The sequence below is a fragment of the Phyllobates terribilis genome, unplaced genomic scaffold (genome assembly GCF_046119375.1).
Source record: "Phyllobates terribilis strain yellow unplaced genomic scaffold, ASM4611937v1 Scaffold_279__1_contigs__length_2497574, whole genome shotgun sequence".
Classification (NCBI taxonomy): Eukaryota; Metazoa; Chordata; class Amphibia; order Anura; family Dendrobatidae; genus Phyllobates; species Phyllobates terribilis.
Window position 1 is genome coordinate 1253693 of NW_027363039.1, and position 23351 is coordinate 1277043.

At 46.2% G+C, this 23351-nt stretch overlaps 1 protein-coding gene across 1 annotated transcript; it reads right to left on the reverse strand.

The window, feature by feature from the left end:
- Positions 1 to 413: 413 nt before the first annotated feature.
- LOC141220267 (uncharacterized) lies at positions 414 to 22674 on the reverse strand. Its single transcript, XM_073666218.1, has 5 exons — positions 22332 to 22674; positions 15945 to 16055; positions 11682 to 11861; positions 11017 to 11140; positions 414 to 2542 (listed from the first exon to the last, which is right to left on the reverse strand). The coding sequence occupies exons 1-5, from the start codon at positions 22413 to 22415 to the stop codon at positions 414 to 416; spliced, it is 2628 nt and encodes an 875-aa protein (XP_073522319.1). The 5' UTR covers positions 22416 to 22674.
- Between the last annotated feature and the right edge of the window lie 677 nt (positions 22675 to 23351).

Genomic DNA, 23351 nt, shown 5'->3' on the forward strand with positions numbered 1-23351 from the left:
GCAAGCATCCAAAAGGACTTCGGCGCTCGCATCTACATGAGCCCTCAAGTGACCAGCGGTGGAACTTCCAGGACCCGACACCGGCACTATAGACAAGGAGCCTTTCTTCCAGGCAAGGCCTGGGTAAGTTTCTCCTTTAACTTTCCTCTCCTGATTCTTCAGCTTCAGGTTTCCTCATGGACAGGAAACCAAAATGATGCGGGGTAGAGGTGCAGCCCTCTTATTCAGTACGCTTCCTGTCCTTATTGGGTGAATTCCCTCTCTCGTGTGGCGCTGGTCATGGGGGAAAGGACAATTTTAGAAATTGTTCTGGTATTCAGTGAGATATTAATGACAATCTTACTTATCAAAGGAAGTGTACTCATTATTCTGAGCAATTTTATTAAAAAAATTAAAACACACAGTGTACATGATTACAGTTTCTTTCCTGTATGACTTCCCTCATGTCTAGCAAGATACAATTTATTTACAAAAGATTTCCCACATAGTGAATATGAATACAGCTTCTCCCCAGTGTGACTTCTCTCGTGCATCACAAGACTTAATTTACCTGTGAAGGCTTTCCCACATTCCAAACATGAAAATGGCTTTTCTCCTGTGTGAATTCTCTCATGTCTAACACATTTTGATTTCTCTGTAAAGCATTTCCCACATTCTGAACAGGAATATGGCTTCTCTCCTGTGTGAGTTTTCTGATGTCTAATAAGAGTCTTTTTATCAATAAAGCATTTCCCACATACTGAACATGAAAATGGCTTCTCTCCTGTGTGAATTCTCTGATGTATAATAAATCCTGATTTAGCTGGAAAGCATTTCCCACATTCTGAACATGAATACGGCTTCTCTCCAGTGTGAAATGTCTGATGTCTAATAAGACTCCCTTTGTATCCAAAGCATTTCCCACATTCTGAACATGAATATGGCTTATCTCCTGTGTGAGTTTTCTGATGTTTATTAAGAGTCTTTTTATCAGTAAAGCATTTCCCACATACTGAACATGAAAATGGTTTTTCTCCTGTGTGAATTCTCTGATGTATAATGAATCTTGATTTAGTTGGAAAGCATTTCCCACATTCTGAACATGAATACAGCTTCTCCCCAGTGTGACTTCTCTCGTGCATCACAAGACTTAATTTACCTGTGAAGGCCTTCCCACATTCCGAACATGAAAATGGCTTTTCTCCTGTGTGAATTCTCTCATGTCTAACACATTTTGATTTCTCTGTAAAGCATTTCCCACATTCTGAACAGGAATATGGCTTCTCTCCTGTGTGAGTTTTCTGATGTCTAATAAGAGTCTTTTTATCAATAAAGCATTTCCCACATACTGAACATGAAAATGGCTTCTCTCCTGTGTGAATTCTCTGATGTATAATAAATCCTGATTTAGCTGGAAAGCATTTCCCACATTCTGAACATGAATACGGCTTCTCTCCAGTGTGAAATGTCTGATGTCTAATAAGACTCCCTTTGTATCCAAAGCATTTCCCACATTCTGAACATGAATATGGCTTATCTCCTGTGTGAGTTTTCTGATGTTTATTAAGAGTCTTTTTATCAGTAAAGCATTTCCCACATACTGAACATGAAAATGGTTTTTCTCCTGTGTGAATTCTCTGATGTATAATGAATCTTGATTTAGTTGGAAAGCATTTCCCACATTCTGAACATGAATACAGCTTCTCCCCAGTGTGACTTCTCTCGTGCATCACAAGACTTAATTTACCTGTGAAGGCCTTCCCACATTCCGAACATGAAAATGGCTTTTCTCCTGTGTGAATTCTCTCATGTCTAACACATTTTGATTTATCTGTAAAGCATTTCCCACATTCTGAACATGAAAATGGCTTCTCTCCTGTGTGAATTCTCTGATGTATAATAAATCTTGATTTAGTTGGAAAGCATTTCCCACATTCTGAACATGAATACGGCTTCTCTCCTGTGTGAAATGTCTGATGTCTAATAAGACTCACTTTATATCCAAAGCATTTCCCACATTCTGAACATGAATATGGCTTCTCTCCTGTGTGAGTTTTCTGATGTCTAATAAGAGTCCTTTTATCATTAAAGCATTTCCCACATACTGAACATGAAAATGGTTTTTCTCCTGTGTGAATTCTCTGATGTATAATGAATCTTGATTTATCTGTAAAGCATTTCCCACATTCTGAACATGAATACGGCTTCTCTCCTGTGTGACTTCTCTGATGTATAACAAGTTTTGTTTTATTTGTAAAGCATTTCCCACATTCTGAACAGGAGTATGACTTTTCTCCTTTGTGTTTTCTGTGTGTTAATAAATCTGAGCTTTTAGTAAGTTGCTTGTCACACTGAAATCTTGTATGTGTGTCACCTGGAATTGTGGTAACAATGTGAGATTGCTCAGGAGATGATTCCCCATGATTAGGAGGATTATAAGAAAGTGAAGTGCTGTGAAGTCCAGGAGGTGCAGGAAGGGTGATGAGGTTTCCTCCATTAGAGTGCTCCCAGATATCTTCTTTTTTACAATTTAGTGATAAACCGTTATTCTCACAAGGATTTCCTATCAGGATGAAAGATAGATTGGTGTTGTTAAAAAAATCATATCCAAAGAGATTTACACATTTATTTTCTGGATCTCACAATGAATACCCTCGTCAAAGTATCGGTATAAGGAGGACAACTACATGCCATAACATTAACACAATGACGGGTAAAGTGAATAACACTTATAAACTGGTGACATTGGCACAAGTCAGGGGTGGCAGAGATTAGATAGCAAATAGACAGTTCTTAAAGGGAACCTGTCACCAGCATTTACCCCTTAATGTACCACCAGTGCCATTTCACTCTCTCAAGCTTCCTATCTCGCCCTTAGTGTAGAAAAGTGTCCACACAATTAACAATGGAGTTTTAATCTTTTATTACTGCATGCAAATGAGATTGACTAATCACAAAGGTGGGCCTCATAAAGGTGGCCGCCGTAATCAAGTCCACAGTATGCCTAAGGACTAGTGTTGAGCGAGTATGTTCTATTAACCCTTTCGGCGAGTATGCTCGGGCCGAGCTCCGAGTATTTATAGCTGCTCGGTGATGTGGTTGAATCCCTCCCGTGTGCATGATTTGCGACTGTTTGACAGTTTTATTACATGTGAGGAATGTCTATTTCTTACACATTCCTCCCATGTAATAAAACTGTCAAACAGTTGGAAATCATGCACATGGGAGCGATCTAACATTATCACCGAGCAGCTGTAAATACTCGGAGCTCGGCCCGACCATACTCGGACAGAACATACTCGCTCAACCCTACTAAGGACATGATACGAACCATTAGAAGAATGAAATAGCACCAAAATCATATTACAGGGTTAAATCCTAATTACCGGACCCAGGTAGAAAGTGGGACGATTCCAGTATGTGAGCAACCTGTAGTGCAAATGGGCCTCCGTGTACCCTCTGGAGCCTCTTTATTCCATTAACCACCCTACACCACGGATCCTCCTTAACAAGGAGGTGGGCACTGCTATGAAATAATAAATGTTATGGGGTGCTATAGTAACCTGATATAGTTACATAATATAAGGAAAAAAAGAAAAGACTGAGGATATACAACCATGCACACCCAATATTAGAAAAATGAAAAATCTTTATTACATGATTACAGACTGACAACACAGAAAAATAAAAACAATTAAAAACAAACAAAGCATAGCAATATTCATAGGGGAGGAATAATGTAGTGTTCCAAAGTAATAAATCCCCCTAAAGCCACAGGTATCATTTAATATAATATATTTACCATCTCATAATACAATAAGGCTTATTGACCAAGCTATGTCACCCTAATGAAGGGTGGCACAGTACCACTAGACCAAATATGGATAATAAACCACGTACTACCAAATAATCGAACCATACATAATAATAAATAGATCAAAAAATAAAGGAATGAATGGAAGTAGTAGTCTGCTTAAACTAGGGGCCCTTGTAATATCAGCGTATGTCAAAACATATCATCCCACCTGGTATACGATATGGGATCATGAATAAAGGCCCTATATAACCAAGCAGACACTCTTAAATGGTCAAAGGAAAAGGTCAAAAATAATAAAGTGACATAGTTACCTGTTGGCACCAGAGACCCTACGCGTTACGCTGCTAGACCGCAGCTTCGTCAGGGGTATGTTGTCAGTGGACACGTGTATATTAAATAGTCTATCCAATTTAGTGTGATTCCCTTCAGGTGAAAATAAATACCCTCACTAAGTCTCTCCAGTATCGTGGCGGATCGAACGATCATTTCCTGTTTCCACAGCGTGCGGCCCACGTGCTATGGTATGACACAACCGGAATTGAATGAGACGTCATATCCGGTCGGCGAAGCACCGCCCCTTCCTATCACTCATGCGTTCCACCCAGACGCCATGGTGGAACGCAACCGGAACTAGACAGGAAACATCATATCCGGTTCTAGGAGCCGCCCCCATTGGGATCGCACGGGACATGGTCCCATAACCACAACGGGCAGAGGCCGGGACTAGGGAAAAAAACACAAACAAAAAAAACAAAAAACAAGGCGCAAAAAACATATATATATATGTAAATAGACACCCCCGAAAGTAGCGCGTCCGCTACAAAAAATGCACCGGTACAGAAACAAGAGGGCTAGCCCTAATCAAGAAAAATGCCTGACTAGTCCAAGAACACCACGGATCCTCCTTATCCCCTGGAGCCTCCCTACACCACAGAGCCTCCTTATCCCCTGGAGCCTCCCTACACCACGGATCCTCCTTACCCCCTGGAGCCTCCCTACACCACAGAGCCTCTTATCCCCTGGAGCCTCCCTACACCACGGAGCCTCCTTATCCCCTGGAGCCTCCCTACACCACGGATCCTCCTTACCCACTGGAGCCTCCCTACACCACAGAGCCTCTTATCCCCTGGAGCCTCCCTACACCATGGATCCTCCTTATGCCCTGGAGCCTCCCTACACCACAGAGCCTCCTTATCCCCTGGAGCCTCCCTACACCACAGAGCCTGCTTATCCCCTGGAGCCTCCCTACACCATGGATCCTCCTTATCCCCTGGAGCCTCCCTACACCACAGAGCCTGCTTATCCCCTGGAGCCTCCCTACACCATGGATCCTCCTTATCCCCTGGAGCCTCCCTACACCACAGAGCCTTCTTATCACCTGGAGCCTCCCTACACCACAGAGCCTGCTTATCCCCTGGAGCCTCCCTACACCACAGAGCCTGCTTATCCCCTGGAGCCTCCCTACACCACGGAGCCTGCTTATCTCCTGGAGCCTCCCTACACCACAGAGCCTGCTTATCCCCTGGAGCCTCCCTACACCACAGAGCCTGCTTATCTCCTGGAGCCTCCCTACACCACGGAGCCTGCTTACCCCCTGGAGCCTCCCTACACCACGGATCCTCCTTATCCCCTGGAGCCTCCCTACACCATGGATCCTCCTTATCCCCTGGAGCCTCCCTACACCACGGAGCCTCATCCCCTGGAGCCTCCCTACACCATGGATCCTCCTTATCCCCTGGAGCCTCCCTACACCACAGAGCCTCCTTATCCCCTGGAGCCTCCCTACACCACGGATCCTCCTTATCCCCTGGAGCCTCCTTACATTACTTGGTCTATATGCAGCTGAACCTACTGCACATGTGATACATCCGCCCCTGCCCAAAACACTAAATATATGTCCTTAAAAATTATGTGTAAAGGGAAACTGTCCGTTCCCTGTGCCCCCAGAACCCGCAGCAGCTGTGTCTGCAGATATAAACTCTCCGCCTAACATCTCTATTACATTAAACACACAAACAGATCTATAGAAAAAGTATTGTATTTCTAAAGTTTATGATATGTAAATGAGGCCTTTGATTTGTCGATGAGGCGTTCGTGACCCCAGAGTAGTCGCCCCACTTAGCATGTCATCACGGCTTTGGGGGCTTGAGAACATGACAAACCTACCCCATGCGCGCGGCTTCTCCTCCTCACTGCATTGAGCCTCTGACGCCGGGTGTACGCGTCCCATTACTGAGATAGGAGAGGACGGTCACTACTGGTCAGAGTCCATGTAGATGGGAGGAGCTCGGCCTCTAGCCCCGCCCTCCTCTCCCCTCCCCCTACACAGAATCTTATCAGTAGCGGCCGTCACCTCCGATCTCAGTGATGGAACAATGTTTCCTAACTGAATAGAGATTTTACCCCGGAACCGAGGATCCTGAGACGGAAGAAGAAATACGCAGATTTCTGTGGAGACTCCGGGGACAAAGTCTCCTATTTCCATCTCGTCTATTCTTACAATTCATGAAGTTTATTCCTCTTATTCTTGTGTAATAAAGACTGATCAGGACGTTGTGTATATTATATGGGAACAATGAGGAATACTGTCACCATGTAACAATACATCGCTTATGGTTTATGGCCGCCAGGATTTGGTAACACAAAAATGTCTGAAAAGAAACAAAGTATTTATTGTAGAAAAGTCCTAAAAGAAAATGAAATAAATATATTGTTATTGGCTTGGATTAGTTGTATTACCGCAGTTACAGCGACCCTCCACCCCGGGACTGAACACTACACATTTCCCTGTACAGTCCCCTATGGGGTCCTCTGCCCTCCGCTGCCCCCTCAGGTCAGATCGGTGGTCTCTTCCCCCGGCTTCCAGGATGGCCAGTGCAGTGGTATGGGGGGGGAGTGCAGTAATACGTCTACCCCACCCTCCCCTGCCTTTCCTGTGCTGTGACCTATGGGGCAGCGCCACATCCTATTAATCTCCCAGCAGTCTGCGGGGCGTCACCAGTTACAGATGTATTCTGCACCTGCTTTCATTGCTCCTGTTTGTCTTTGGTAACCTTGTCTGGCTTCCATAATACCCCGGGATGACTTTGGCCTCCATCTACAGGACCATTCTTACTCGGCTTCCTGATTCTGACCTCGTCCCGCTTCTTGATTGTCTAGCACCTGCCATCTTTGGGTCAGATCTGACATGTCGACCTTCTTCTGCCAGCTCGCTCTACCAGCCAGCACTACTATGTGGAGCAGCCCCGGTGTCTGTGCTGTAAGTCCAGATCACTGTACAGTGGTGAAAAGATGGAAGCCGGGAAACCTCTGGGACCGGCTGTATGGAGACTGTGTGTAAGAGCCTTATTATTAGGACCTGCCAGGTTTCCTCCATCGGTTCACCGTTACAGGAGGCAAATGGAGGACACAAGGAAGGGAGTCTATATATGATAACCGTATAGTCGCTTCTCAGTCTCAGGGTGGACGGTCGTTTTATCACTCAACTTGTGCAGCTCATGAAGAGAGAAAAATTCTAAAAAATAACAGCAGAATAAAGATGATAAAGTAACAAGATGAGAAATACAACTCATCCCCCACAAAAAAGCTCCTCATACAGCGAGGTCAGTAATGAGAAATAAACCATCAAGAATGGAGAAAACAATCCAACAGAGGCCGGACAGACATCTGTCTGAGATGGTGAGTCCTGCATTGAGCAGGGGGCTGGATACGGGGACCCTGGAGGTGGTCCCCTCCAACCAGAACATTCTAGGATTGTAAGTTGTTTGGTCATTTTATCTGTAAATCATTTCCCCCATTATCGGCCTTACAGATACATTATTTTATTGATTTTTTTATTTTTCCTCCTCACATTTCCGGAGTCATAATGTTATTGGTCACTAAGCTGCGCAGTTCTCCTGCTATTCACCCTATAAATGTAAGGAAATACTGACAACTGGGCGTTACCATTGTTCCCCTACATTGTCCAATCAGAGCTGAGTGTCAGAAGTGTGGGGACACATGTATGGAGAACGGTGACACCCGGTTATCATGTCATTCATAAATGTCGGAGGAACGGCCGGGAATCTGAGCAGCAGTTTCTTTCTTTGGTAACAATTCTTGTCAGAAAAAGAATTTCATCCAATTTATTGGTAAAAAACAAAAACAAAAAAACTTAAAACTTTCGGAACCTGGATGAGGACGTCTTCTTACCTTCTTTTAGTAATTTATGGATTTTACTGTGGGAAAGAGAATTATTTATTGAAGTTAGAGGCTCAGATGGGGGGACGATTCCTAGACGACATCTTGTCTGAAGAGACCGAGAGTGAAGATTCTTCTAAAGGGACGTTCCCAAAATCACAATGTGCTCTTATAATAAAGTACACCCTGGTTATTGTGAATATAACCCCTGTATAACATCTGGCCTGTCCAGCACATATCACCCCCTGAGTATGCCCCCCAGGCTCTAAATCGAAAATTTTCCAAAAAAAATGTTGGACTTTTAATTTTTATGCCTTTTAACCAGATATGTATTAACTATTTTGTATGGTATAACTAACATTTACCACATGTCTACTTCACATCAGATTTATTTTTTTTGTTAAAAGTTTAATCAGCAATTTCTTATTTTTCAAACAAAATTTACAAAACCAATTTTAAGTTTCCTCCTTTCTCCCCTTTTGCATTTTAAGTCTGCAGTCCTGCTCCCCAATACTTATATCTATGGCCAGTTTGACGTCAATCAGCCGTTACTAACATGTCGCATTTAAGGGATCGCACTCATCGGCTGAAATAAAATTGGTCGGATATTCCTGAAAAGTAGGATGATTGTCTTGCGAGTACGATGCGACTTCTCTCACCTGTCTCGCATCTGTATGACATCCGTATCAAACGCGTTTATAACATCAGCTTTTACAGACGGTCATTCTCTGACATTTCAGGCTAATTTTCTAACTAATAAAACATTTTTTTTATAGATCTAGAAAGATAGAAATGAGTCAGTGAGATATATCATCAGTGCAGGGCGTGTGGAGCTGCTGTACATGGATTTAGCTAATAATTAAAGAATTTAAAGTAAAAAAAGCAAAGGGGGAAAGAGGACAGCTGATGCTTATAGTCTGGGAAGCGGGTAATAAACATTAATATACATAGATCTTCCCAGGGGATTAATATTAACATCTGCGTAGCCTTTACTGGTTATTAACAAGTCACGAACTCCAGCTCTGCTACATCTGTATGGTGTGTTGAGCGATGGCTCAGCACGCCAGCCAGGACACACTGGTCAGTGCAGCGAGCAGTGACGTCTGTAAGGTGACCAGAGCTCATCGGATATGAACTCCGGTGACCTTAGTCAGAGCAGCGCTAGACACTGCAAGAGCATTCTCACGCTACTGGCTTGCTGAGCGGTCACATCAAACAATCCAGATGTAGCACGGCTGGGGATTTTTGTTGGACAGCACCACATAAGGATTATCTGCGGACAGGTGAGGATTATTTTGTATTTTAATTTGATCTTTATAAAGGGTAAAAGAGGGTCTAGGAGTGTTCATTTCAATTAAAGGACTTTGCTCTGTGTGTGTGTTTTTTTAACTAAACTTACGGGGTTAGTATTGGGGGTATCTTATAGACGCCTCTCCATTACTAACCCCTGGGCTCGATGTCAGCAAACATTACAAAGCTAACATCAACCCCAATAGTATTACCCCACTCGCCACCGCACCAGGGCAAGTGGAAAGAGCCGAGGCTAGGCGCCAGAAATGGTGCATCTTATGAATTCTTGGGCATCTGAGTGCTGGTGTTCTTGCACTGGGAGGGGGACAATATCCAATTCCCAGGCTATTAATATCAGCCGGCAGTTGTCTGTTTAGCCTTTGCTGGTTGGGTCCCTGGTTTCCTGCACTGCTGGTAACATTACCATTATGTCTATCTATTGTGTCCTATTGCACTTGGTCTGTTGATGCTTATTTGTATCACCTTTGCCCAGCATACTGACTGAACCTATCACTTTATATGTTTATTACTATACCCTTTATGTCTATGAGGTATAATGCTTACTTGTGATAGTGTTTCTCTAGTCAGAAACTTTTTCATTATAATGATATAAATAACTGATATTATATATTACTTATGTAATGTATGCTATGGACCTTTACGCATTAGTATACTCTCTAACATATAATTGGACCCATATTTCGTATTTACTTAATAGGATAATTTCACCTTTGGTCTGGGCCTTAGATGTAGCAGTGCAGTACACCAAGTGTTATATCCAGGTATACCACCATTGTTCTTCCTGAACTGGTACCTCACTTTTTGTATATATTGTATTTGTATATGAATACATATGGTATTCCTCTATATGGTTTTTTTTAATTTGTTAATAATAAAGATATATTTTTAGGCCTTTGAAGAAAACGCTTCATCTCTTTAGTGACAGTAATTAACAGAGGCTGAAGTTACAGTTCTATCCAAAGGCTTAACCTTCTCCCCGACAATTGAGTTTGACGTTCATAGAACTTTATTAGATGTGAATAAATTTGTGAGAACTTTCACTTTGCGTTGTCATTTCATGGTCAATGAACAGAATGAGAACATGGAGAACTCGTTACAAGAAGTTTCTCATGATGATGTTCCCAATAGACCTGGAACTTTTGATGAACAGAGTTCACTTCTTGATCATAAAACTCCAGCGATTCACCACAACAGACAGTTACTTTCAATCGTTTGTTATAAAAAAAATCTCTATTACTATCCGGTCAAGTCTCGTCCACCAGTCTTGGATGTTTTCTAGGAAATGATTGAAGATGAACTACTTACATTAAAAAGAACACAAAATTTCAAGGACAGAAATATCATAATCTAATGATATCAGAGCAACGAGCTGTGAAAGAACTTAACGAGAACTCTGACCTCCTCATAAGGAAAGCAAAGGACGATCCGCTGTTATATTGAATGTGGGACTTTATGAAAAATTCCATTGGGAAATCTGCAGACAAAATGTGACCGATGCTCTAAGGAAGGGGAAAGATTCTGAAAGAAGCCGCCGAGGACGAAGACTCAAGACTGATGAAGACGACAGCGGAGAAACCGCGACTCACAGATCAGAAGAGAAGAATCAGGGAATGAAAGCTGTGAGAAAATGTAGAGAAAACCAGAGCAAGTCTGGAGAAAAATCATCTATTATAGGACGAGGCCGAGAGACGTCATCACATCCACCGGAGCCAACAAGAGTCTCCTCTCACCTGGTGATGTCAGAGGCCGGAGCTCCTCCATCATCACCTCCTGGTACCGATCCTGGTGTCCTTCTAGATACTCCCACTCCTCCATGGAGAGATAAACAGCGACGTCCTGACACCTTATAGGAACCTGACAACAACGACACCGTCATCACCCAGAATCCTCCAGTGCTGTCCTGTATAATGTCCCAGCAGTCACCTCTCCGCTCATCACCCAGAATCCTCCAGTGCCATCCTGTACAATGTCCCAGCAGTCACCTCTCCGCTCATCACCAAGAATCCTCCAGTGCTGTCCTGTATAATGTCCCAGCAGTCACCTCTCCGCTCATCACCCAGAATCCTCCAGTGCTGTCCTGTATAATGTCCCAGCAGTCACCTCTCCGGTCATCACCCAGAATCCTCCAGTGCTGTCCTGTATAATGTCCCAGCAGTCACCTCTCCGCTCATCACCCAGAATCCTCCAGTGCTGTCCTGTATAATGTCCCAGCAGTCACCTCTCCGGTCATCACCCAGAATCCTCCAGTGCTGTCCTGTATAATGTCCCAGCAGTCACCTCTCCTGTCATCACCCAGAATCCTCCAGTGCTGTCCTGTATAATGTCCCAGCAGTCACCTCTCTGCTCATCACCCAGAATCCTCCAGTGCTGTCCTATATAATGTCCCAGCAGTCACCTCTCCGCTCAGCAGCTCAATCATCTTGTTGCTGAGCTCTAGGATCTTCTTCTTCCTCTCATGTATCGGGGGGTGCGGGGGAGGCTCTGTGATGGGGTCCGGGCTCCGCCCTCCTGACTCCTGGAGATGGATGATGGGAGTCACACCCTCCCCCGGTGTCTTCCTCACTATTGTGTAATCCTGTGTATGGAGAAAAGTGGTAAAACACAAAACCCCAGAGACATAATGAAATAGTTGTGGCTTTCTAACCCAAAACCTAATTACAGGTTCCTATTAACACTTTCACCCACGAGACTGTTTTCACCTTTCTGATTAGGCCAATTTTTTCAATTCTTATTAGTTTGACTTTAATTTTGATCAAAATTACACAGTGACCCTATTTGGGCCATGTGTGAACACGCTCTTACATGCTGCATGTACACTCATTCGTATTCCAGTTCATTTCTTTAGTTTTTTTTTTCAGTTAAAGGGGTCCTCCCATCTCCAAGATCCCATCCCAATATGTAGTAGGTGTAATAATAATAATAATATTAGCAAATACCTTCAATTAGAAATGTAGTATAGTATTTTTGGTTCGCTAGCTCTCTTACCTCATGTGCAGAGCATCGCAGGACCTTAGGTATCCATGGTTACGACCACTAGCAGCTAGCCAACTAACTGTGATTTTATCAGTGGACGTAACCATGGATACCTAAGGTCCTGCGATGCTCTGCACATGAGGTAAGTGGCGAATCAAAAATACTATACTACATTTCTAATTAGAGGCATTTGCTAATATTACTATTATTACACCTACTACATATTGGGATAGGATCTTGGAGATGGGAGTACCCCTTTAAGTGTGCACAAGTGTGGTAATCTCATGTGGTGTATGGCAGGGGGCTGCACTCCTCGCAGTATACAATGTATCTCGCTGTGGACAGTTTTCTGTCAGGAGAAGAGTCCTCTCTTCTCAAATTAAACTCCACAATATAATATTTTTCCAGTAAATGCCTCCAGGTAGAGGGTGATGATGGTGGTAGTAGTCTGTGCACCCGAGCGCCAGTCATAAAGAAGCCTAAAGAACTTAAACAGAAGTCTCTTTACTGGGGATAATGGGTCAAATTCTTAGGCTCTGTGCCCACGATGCGTTTTTAATGCGTTTTTGAAGCGTTTAGCAGCAGCAAAAACACTTGGTAGAAGGCCCGCCATGTCCCCCAATGATAATCCGCGTGTGCTCTGCACATGCTGCTCAAATTTCCGCTTCCGTTTTTTCATGGGGAAAAAAAACGCAGCACCACCAATTATTTTGCAGCAGCGCTGCGTTCTCGCCGCCATTGACTTGCATTGGAACGCTTCAAATCTGCAAATATGTAAAACTACTTGCAGAATTAAAGCGCATTTGCTGCGATTTTGGAACACAAGACTGCAGCAAATGGGAAGTGACCTCATGCGGGGGCGTTCCAGCCATCCCATAAATCCAGGAAGACGAGAATCCCATATCATTCCTGTCTTCCTGGATCATGGCTGAGCACCTGGGGTGGTACAAGATGGACCTGAATGTCCCGGTCATGATTGGTGTCTGCGGGTGTCTGCGCTGGAAACCTGCGCGGTGTCAGCATGGGCTCTGTGCGGTGTCTGCGGTTGTCAGCGGGTGTCTGCGTGCAGGCAGACATAGGTCTATGTGACACTACTACTCCCATCGGCCTATGTCTGTCCCCCGTCCACTAGTGGCAGCAGGATCAGCTCGATGGGAGCAGTAGTTCCCATCAGCCTCATCCTGCTGTTAAAATTGCCCTAATGTGTCCGTACAACTGCCCCATATGTTATTTTTGGCCTCCATAGGTTTATATTTTTGCCCCTATACATTTTTTATTTTTTGTATGCCCCCATATTTTTTTTTTGGCAACCTATTTTTTTTTTTATTAATTTAAAGTCCCCATTTTTTTTTTTTTTGGTCTCCAATTAATTTTAAAAATACATTTCATTGGTGGCCAGTGGTTGCCTAAAGAAATTTAGTTTATACATTACCTGTTCCCGCCGATCGCCACCTAAAATAAAGTAAAAAATAAAAAAAATACACCTATACGCCGAATTCCCCGAAGCCCTCAATCTCCTGTAATAAAATATAAAATAAAAAAAACACAATTTTATCCTTACCCCTCCGTAGTAGTCCACGAGTGTCCCATGAAGATCTCCAGTTTAGAGCAGCCACATAGAATGTGACCGCTCTAAACCGCTGCCGCTACAATGACGTGGCCGTAAAGCAGCCCCGTCATTGCATAAGTGAGTTCACCGGAGTTCAGGCAGCGCTGCTCCAGTGACCTCCTTTATGGCCCCGCTGACCGTGAGAAATTCCCACGGTACAGCAGGGCCGTAAGGGGGGGTCACAAAAGCTGCGCTGACTGAATGCACTCCGGTGACTTCAGTCAGTGCCTCACACTGTCGGGAGCGGACGTGTTCCCGGCAGTGTGAGCTTACAGCAGCCATGACAGCTGTCACATCTCCAGATGTGACAGCTGTGCATGGGAGATCATCGCAGGAACATGGACAGGTAATTATTTTTTTTTAGTAAATCAATAATTAAATAAAATTGTGTGTTTTATTTCAAATAAATAATTATTTTCTGGGTGTAGTGTGTGTTTTTTCTTTTTAACTCTTTGTAGGTTAGTAATGGGGGTGTCTTATAGACGCCCCTCATTACTAACCTGGGCTTTATGGCAGCTGGCGCTGACATGAACCCCACTACTATTAACCTCTGCCACCGCACCAGGGCAGCGTGGAAGAGCGAGGCTAAGAGCCAGATTTGGCGCACAAATATGATGCGCCAAATCTGGGGCTGCTGAGGGCTGATATTATAGCCTGGGAGGGGGCCTATAACCTTGGCCCCTTTCTAGGCTATTAATATCAGGTCGCAGCTGTCCGCCTAGCCTTTGCTGGCTCCAATTTATAGGGGGACACTATGTCATTTTTTTTTTTTGGGTCCCCCTGTAGAATGGACAGTAAAGGCTAAGCTAACTGCTGCGGCCTGATATTAATAGCAAGGGAAGGGGCCATGATCCTTGGCTACTTCCTGACGCGCCCCCTGGGCCGTGTTTCAGGGGATACCCGGAGCCGGATCTGGATGGGGGTAGTAGTCCTTGTGGCAGTGACCCGGTCCGTGCCCAGGGTGTCAAACTAAGTGGCAGTCTAAAGCAGTAGATGTTACTTTGATTGTCGACTACGCCACCCGTTGAGTGCGGCTTTGAAGCCGCCGCTGCAGAGCAGTCCGCTGAGGCCGGTGGTATATGTGCAGCAGTGATGGTATAACCCCCAACGGGAGGGGTATGGCCTCAGGGCAGCAGGTGTAGATGGAGGTGATGGTGGTACACGAGCGCAGCAAAGACAACTCGGAGTCCTGATGGTGCAGTTCAGGGTCTTTACTCACGGTTACTCGGTTACTGCTCCAGGCCACCGCTGCAGAGGTGGCCGCCTGTGTCGCGCTGTGCTCACCAGGTGAGGGGCTCGGTTAACTCCCAGGTCTTTCTGGAGTGCTTTGCAGGACCCCCTTTATGTCTCCTGTCTCTGGTCTTCAACCCCACTAGTGACCACGCTTATGTCCAGCTGCCTCGGACCTTCTTGGTGGGCAAACGTTGGCCTGCATTTCCCAGGTCCTATGTGGTGCCTTTCTAGCGGGTTTGGTGAGGGGCTGCTCCACATGTAATGTCGCAGCCTCCGGTTCTTAGTTGAGGGTAGTTTCTCTCCTCCACTAATTTGGGATCCGGTTCCCTTCTTCTAGACCTGATCCCCCTACTCAGGTAGCGGTGGGCGTGTGGTGGCTACCAGCCAGTCCACACCCCTGGGGTCCCCTCTGTCCTTCTTGGAGCCCAGTCTGCTCCTCTTCCTCCTTCAGACTCAGGCCTCCTGACAGGGCCTGCCTGTGGAGCAGAGCCCATAAAGCAGCTCTGCTCCCTGTCTTCTCCTCTTGGCTCAGGCCTCCTGACAGGGCCTGCCTGTGGAGCAGAGCCCATAAAGCAGCTCTTCTCCCTGGCTTCTCCTCTCTGCACTCTCTTTCTTTCCAAGATGGTGCCCCCCTCTTATACTCCTGTACAGGGTGCACCCAGGATCTACTTCCCCCACGCACACACTACCGGGTTCCCTTCTCTAGGTGTTCCCTCCCCCACTCCAGCCAGGGACATGCTCACTCGTGCCTGCATAACTAATGGGAGCACCGTCGAGCTATCCCCCGGAAATGTGGTGTAGTGCATGTGGGTGTTAGGGTCCTGAGCCACACTCCATCCTTACCTGGAAGTGAGATATCGCACATCTGGGTGAGATGCAATACCTCTGTAGCAACCGAACCCTCGGGGTGCTACATTCCCCCCTGGCAAAACCCAGCACGTCCGCGGGCTGGAACTGAGCAAAAGACAGGGTATACATTAGAACATGCAAATTTTTCATAAACAACAAGTATAACAGGTATCAACATTCAGTTTCCCTTTATGGGAACGGCTCTCTCTTAAACGATATAAGTGTTCTGAGGTAGTTTAAGCTTGTTGTAAAACCAATATGGGGCACTTAAAGAAGTGCAACTATATACAAGAGTTGGCCGCTCTCAGTCCTCGGCCAGGTAGGGGTGGCTGTTCACAGTTGTCCCAACGGGGAACATATTTTGATTGGTAGCAGTTCTTGTACCCTAACGGGTAACTATATACAGTTCTTTGTTCATGCTACTTCCCTTCAGTAGCGGTGTCCTCTCTGTGCTCCCTCCTGAGGGTAGTCTTCAGACCCGTCCGGGTCCTCTTGGCTTTCCTCGTACTGGTAGTACTGCAGCTCCTCCTCGGTTAGCCGGTGAACGTGGAGGGCATACAGTCCTTTTGCACCTGGGGAGTTCAGGCCTTGCGACCGGGCGTGGAGAGGGTCGCCGTTGATGACGCCCGGGGTCAGAGGGTGCGACTTTGGGCCTGGGCGCGGGCTGGTGGTGGCAGTGCCCAGGGCTGGAGGGCTCGGCCGCAGGGCTTGTTGCGGGGGCTGGTGCAGATCGGTGTCTACAGCGCCCGGGGTCAGCGGCTCCACCAGGGGGCCCGGGAGCAGGCTGACGCTGGCAGCGTCCGGGACAGGGAGACTCCTCTTACCTGCTCCCGCGACCGCTCCTGCGTCACGCGTCTTCTCCTGGTGCTGGTCGGGGCCCGCGACGGCTGGGGCGCTGCCGATGCTGGGCAGCTTAGTCTGCTGCCGGTCCGCCATTTTGCTGTCCGTTCCTGGTGTCCTCCTCCCCCCTGGCGGACCGTGGCCTACCTGGCGATGTTCCTCTTCCGTAGGCCGCGGCTCCGCAGTGGATCGTCAGGGTCGAGGACCTTCCGTCGCGCTCCTGTGACGTTGGCGTCTGCTGGGCTCCTTCCAGGACCTTACGCAACGTCCGGACGTGAGGCGGGGCTTCAGTTCTCGCGCGCTTTCGGAGTCCACGCCCCTCTTCTTCCCGCGCGGCGTCCTCAAGATGGCGTCCAATGGCGGGAAAACTCCACGGATGGCGGGAAGAAGGCTGAAGATGGCGCCGGATGGCGGGAATCTTCACCGATGGCGGGAAGAAGGCTGAAGATGGCGCCGGATGGCGGGAATCTTCACCACAGATAAGTTTTAAAAGTCTCTTTTTCAGGCACGCAGTACCCGGTGGTTGCGGGCACGAAATCCTGCCGACTACGCCAAAAGTTGACGCGCTCCCTGGGCCGTGTTTCAGGGGATACCCGGAGCCGGATCTGGATGGGGGTAGTAGTCCTTGTGGCGGTGACCCGGTCCGTGCCCAGGGTGTCAAACTAAGTGGCAGTCTAAAGCAGTAGATGTTACTTTGATTGTCGACTACGCCACCCGTTGAGTGCGCCGCCGCTGCAGAGCAGTCCGCTGAGGCCGGTGGTATATGTGCAGCAGTGATGGTATAACCCCCAACGGGAGGGGTATGGCCTCAGGGCAGCAGGTGTAGATGGAGGTGATGGTGGTACACGAGCGCAGCAAAGACAACTCGGAGTCCTGATGGTGCAGTTCAGGGTCTTTACTCACGGTTACTCGGTTACTGCTCCAGGCCACCGCTGCAGAGGTGGCCGCCTGTGTCGCGCTGTGCTCACCAGGTGAGGGGCTCGGTTAACTCCCAGGTCTTTCTGGAGTGCTTTGCAGGACCCCCTTTATGTCTCCTGTCTCTGGTCTTCAACCCCACTAGTGACCACGCTTATGTCCAGCTGCCTCGGACCTTCTTGGTGGGCAAACGTTGGCCTGCATTTCCCAGGTCCTATGTGGCGCCTTTCTAGCGGGTTTGGTGAGGGGCTGCTCCACATGTAATGTCGCAGCCTCCGGTTCTTAGTTGAGGGTAGTTTCTCTCCTCCACTAATTTGGGATCCGGTTCCCTTCTTCTAGACCTGACCCCCCTACTCAGGTAGCGGCGGGCGTGTGGTGGCTACCAGCCAGTCCACACCCCTGGGGTCCCCTCTGTCCTTCTTGGAGCCCAGTCTGCTCCTCTTCCTCCTTCAGACTCAGGCCTCCTGACAGGGCCTGCCTGTGGAGCAGAGCCCATAAAGCAGCTCTGCTCCCTGTCTTCTCCTCTTGGCTCAGGCCTCCTGACAGGGCCTGCCTGGGGAGCAGAGCCCATAAAGCAGCTCTGCTCCCTGGCTTCTCCTCTCTGCACTCTCTTTCTTTCCAAGATGGTGCCCCCCTCTTATACTCCTGTACAGGGTGCACCCAGGATCTACTTCCCCCACGCACACACTACCGGGTTCCCTTCTCTAGGTATTCCCTCCCCCACTCCAGCCAGGGACATGCTCACTCGTGCCTGCATAACTAATGGGAGCACCGTCGAGCTATCCACCGGAAATGTGGTGTAGTGCATGTGGGTGTTAGGGTCCTGAGCCACACTCCATCCTTACCTGGAAGTGAGATATCGCACATCTGGGTGAGATGCAATACCTCTGTAGCAACCGAACCCTCGGGGTGCTACACTTCCCAGACTATATCAGCCCTCAGCCGTCTGCTTTCCCTCTGCTGGTTATTAAAAATACACGTGAACCCACCCATTTTTTTTTTTTTAATACATTGAAATGTAAGATTATTGTACAGCGTATGCGTGACCAAGCATACATTGAAATGGGTCTGTGTGTGTTTCCAAAATGGTGAATAGGGGTTTGACTAGGAAATTACATTATTGGCCTTTTTTTTCCCCACTAACTTTATTTGGCTTCAAAAACGCTTAAAAAACGTTTACAAAACGCATGAAAAAACGCATCAAAAAAGCGTCAAAAACGCACATAGAATCCGCATGCATTTTTCTGGCAAGGAGATGCAGAAATGGTCAGGAAAATTTTTGCTTCATTTCTGCATCGTGGGCACATAGCCTTATTCACAAGCGGTAGGGAGCTGAGGTACAGGATGACACTCATGGTTGAATATTGTTGTGCACCTGCAGACAGGCAGATCCTGGAAACCTCTGGTTTCATCAAATCTGAATATTTCTTCCTCAGCGCTGTGCTCTGTTTCTGCCCTGAGGTAATTCTTCCTAATATGAAGACTATCAGCTCCCCTTATTGTGTCTGTCCCCTTTTTAAGCGCAGCAGTCAGGGAGAAGGTAGGTAACTCCTTCACCTACAAAATGGCTTCCTCTTCTCAAAATGTCTGACCACCAACTGCCTCTTCAATCCTTAACTACCTCACAGGATTTAGCTCCTCCCACTCCCATGTGACTGTTAGAGCTGCAGTCATTGGCTGACTGCCCAGAGGCGTTTTTCCAGAAGCTTCTGCATATTAAACAGAGCTGGGTCACATGATCAAGCCTGTTAGAGGAAGATTAACCCTTTTTGTACTGCCTGTCAGCAGGTCTCACCATTTATATAATATGCACAGTTTACACAAAAAAACCACATCATTTATATGAAACACACTATATATCCGGTATCCCATAGGGATAGGATCTTGGAGATGGGAATACCCCTTTAATTCTTCTGAATATTAAATTATATCATTAATATTAACTCCTTTACCCCCGAGGGTGGTTTGCACGTTAATGACCCGGCCAATTTTTACAATTCTGACCACTGTCACTTTATGAGGTAATTACTCTGGAACGCTTCAACGGATCCCCCTGATTCTGAGATTGTTTTTTCGTGACATATTTTACTTCATGATTGTGGTAAAATTTCTTCGATATCACTTGCGTTTGTGAAAAAAACGGAAATTTGGCGAAAATTTCGCAATTTTCAAAATTTGAGTTTTTATGCCCTTAAATCAGAGCGATATGTCACACAAAATAGTTAATAAATAACATTTCCCACATGTCTACTTTACATCAGCACAATTTTGGAACCAAAATTTTTTTTATTAGGGAGCTATAAGGGTTAAAAGTTGACCAGCGATTTCTCATTTTTACAACAAAATTTACAAAACCATTTTTTTAGGGACCACATCATATTTGAAGTCACTTTGAGAGGCCTTTATGACAGAAAATACCCAAAAGTGACACCATTCTAAAAACTGCACCCCTCAAGGTGCTCAAAACCACATTCAAGAACTTTATTAACCCTTCAGGTGCTTCACAGGAATTTTTGGAATGTGGAAGAAAAAAATTAACATTTAACTTTTTCACAAAAATGTTACTTTAGACCCAATTTTTTTTATTTTCGCAGGGGTAAGAAGAAAAAATGAACCCCAAAATTTGTTGTGCAATTTCCCCTGAGCACGCAGATACCCCATATGTGAGGAAAGATCACTGTTTGGGCGCACGGCAGGGCTCGGAAGGGAAGGAGCGCCATTAGACTTTTTGAATGTAAAATTTGCTTGAATAATTAGCGGACGCCATGTTGCGTTTGGAGAGCCCCTGATGTGCCTAAACAGTGGAAACCCCCCACAAGTGCCACCATTTTGGAAACTAGACCCCTCAAGGATTTTATTAAGGGGTATAGTGAACATTTTGAACCCAGAGGTACGACATAGAATTTGATAATATTAGGTCATCATATTGAATAAGTTGTCATTAGTGCTCACTACATGATTTTGCATCAGGTACTCGGGTATGCACCATGTATCGCGGGTGCTCGAGTCCCCGCTCGCATGTTTCATGGTTATTAGACACCCAAAAAAAAACATGCGGGGATCGCTCGTGCATGGCAGGCAATCCCCGCGAGTTTTTTTGGCCACGATGCATATGGGACGGAGACTCGAGCACCCGCTATACTCGGTGCATACCCGAGCACCTGATGCAAACTCAAGTAGCGAGCACTTGCGCTTGACACTAGTCGCCATATCGTCATCTTTTTTTTTTTTACTTTTGAAAAAAATCCCAACCCCATCACAACCCCAACCCCAAACCCAGCCCTAACCCTAGTCCAACCCTAACCCTAGAGTTTATTTTTTACGCCGTTCCTCGTGCGGTATAAGTGATTAGACGACTTTATTCTTCGGGTCGGTGCGATTGCAGCGATACCAGAATCATATCGGGTTTTTATGATTGACAGCTGTCACACACTAAAAGACGCATTTTTTAAAACAAAAAATCTAGTTTTTGCATCGCCATATTTTAAGAGCTATAATTTTTCCATATTTTGGCCGACAGTCATGTGACGGCTTGTTTTTTGCGGGATGAGTTGACGTTTTTATTGGTACCATTGTCAGGCACGTGACATTTTTTGATCACTTTCTATTCCAATTTTTGGGAGGCAGAATAAACAAAGAACAGAATTTCCAGAAAAAAATTTAATGTTTTTTTTTTTTTATTCTGTTCTGCGTGTGGTAAAATTGATAAGGCAGCTTTATTCTTTGGGTCTGTACGTTTACAGCGGTACCACATTAATATCATTTTTCTATGTTTTGGCGCTTTTACACAATAAAAGCAATTTTATAGAAAACAATTTTTTTTTGCATCGCTTTATTCTGAGAGCTATAACTTTTTTATTTTTCGGCTGATGGAGCTGTATCGTGGCTTGTGTTTTTGCGGGACAAGATGGTGTTTTCAGCGGTACCATTTTTATTTACATTCGCCTTTTTGATCGCGTGTTATTACCTTTTTTGCTTGGCGCTATGGTGATAAAGCATTGTTTTTTGCTTCGTTTTTTTTTTTTTTTTTTTACCGTGTTCACTGAAGGGGTTAACTAGTGGGACAGTTTTATAGATCGGGTCGTTCCGGACGCGGCGATACCAAAAGTGTTCTTTATTTATTTTTATGTAAATATGTGTATTTAATTAATAATTTTTCCTTTCTTTGTTGTTGTTTTTTTAAAATGTTTTTACAAATTTTAAAAACTTTTTTTTTTTACACTAATTGACCTTGTCTCTGGACGGGACATCAACCTTTCCTGCCCGGATCGCTGATCTAATACTCTGGATTGCTTGCATCAGGTGCTGCATGTACAGTGAATGTCATGAAGAGGTTAAATGGAATCTGTCACCAAGTTATTGCCACTGACTGGCAGCTTTCTGCCTATGCACAGTGTACAGAGAGCGGCCAATCAGGGCTGTGGGCGGAGCTATACAGAGTTCAGAGCACTACCAGAGCTACAGCAGAAAAAACAGGGATTTCATCAGAACTGCAGCGATCAGCCCAGTAAGCGACCGATCGCTGGAATCAGGGTCTCTGCCCCCACATCATGATGCTCTCATATCAGATAGATGTCGGACTTGTTACATAACACAATAAAGCTGATAGAAATGTAGAGGAGTTACCTCTCCGCTCAGCAGGGAGATGATCTCCAGGGTGAAGTGTAATAATCTTCTGGTGGTCTCGTCCTCGTCCATCCTCGGGGTCATTCAGGAGAAGGAGGGATGAGCACTGGTTCACCTGGAGGGATCTCGTCCTGCCGGCTGATAACAGCGAGCAAGAGCTGCACACAACCAGGACGGAGATCTGCACTGAGAGCTAGAGGACCTGTGGTGACATCACCGCCATGTGATCAGGGGGCGGAGCTCAGGAGAGAAGTGGTGAAGCTCCTCCCCCTCAGTGCAGCAGACGCTTCATACTTATTCTGGATCTCTGTTCTCTCTGTTATCAGCCATTATACAGAGACCTGCGCCCAGGAGACATTATATACAGAGCAGAGAACATTCCCCGCAGATTATATTCCTGGAGACAGAACAGGATCTGTGTGACGTCAGTGTGGCACCCCAGGGGTCTGGTTTCCACAGTAACAGCAATGTTATGTCTGAGAGCAGGTGGGAGGTCTCTTGGTCAGGGATCTTATGCATGCCACACCTCCTGCCCAGTCCTGGGAGGGGAAGAACTTCCCCTATATAAAACTGGGGCTGAGGCAGGGTGAGTGAGTAGAGAAGAAGTAGAGACAGAGAAGCAGACATAGGAAAAGGACTTCAGGAGCTCTGTGGGAGCAGTGTTACAAGGAGTCAGGGGCTGGCAGCTGCAGAGCTCGCCCTGACTGAGAAGTTATCACTGGACCCGGAGTCCGAGGCTGTGGGGACTAATCTTTACCCAGCAGCAGAAACCGACCGGCAGGGGATTGCAGGTCCTCAGGCCCAGAAACCCGAAGGCACGGTCACACGCGTGGGACCAGCACCGCCATCGTGGAGCGGAAGCCATTAGAAGGCCCCGAGTCTCCGGCCATACGGGTGAGCACCACACGGTACACTCAGGGACGTGGGCTACTTATACCCGCCTCTAGCAAGGTAGCCAGAAGAGTATCGTTAGTTTGGGAGGCCTACAACTCCGCCTGGCCAGGGGAGATCCCATCTGCT

Bases quoted from the DNA above. Each gene is read 5' to 3' on its own strand.
- LOC141220267 (XM_073666218.1), bottom strand. From the start codon at position 22,415: ATGACCCCGAGGATGGACGAGGACGAGACCACCAGAAGATTATTACAC. The intron at 16,056-22,331 runs GTAACTCCTCTA...TCTTTTGCTCAG, and splicing joins TCTCCCTGCTGAGCGGAGAG to TTCCAGCCCGCGGACGTGCT. The intron at 11,862-15,944 runs GTAAGGATGGAG...CTCCATACACAG, and splicing joins GTGCGATATCTCACTTCCAG to GATTACACAATAGTGAGGAA.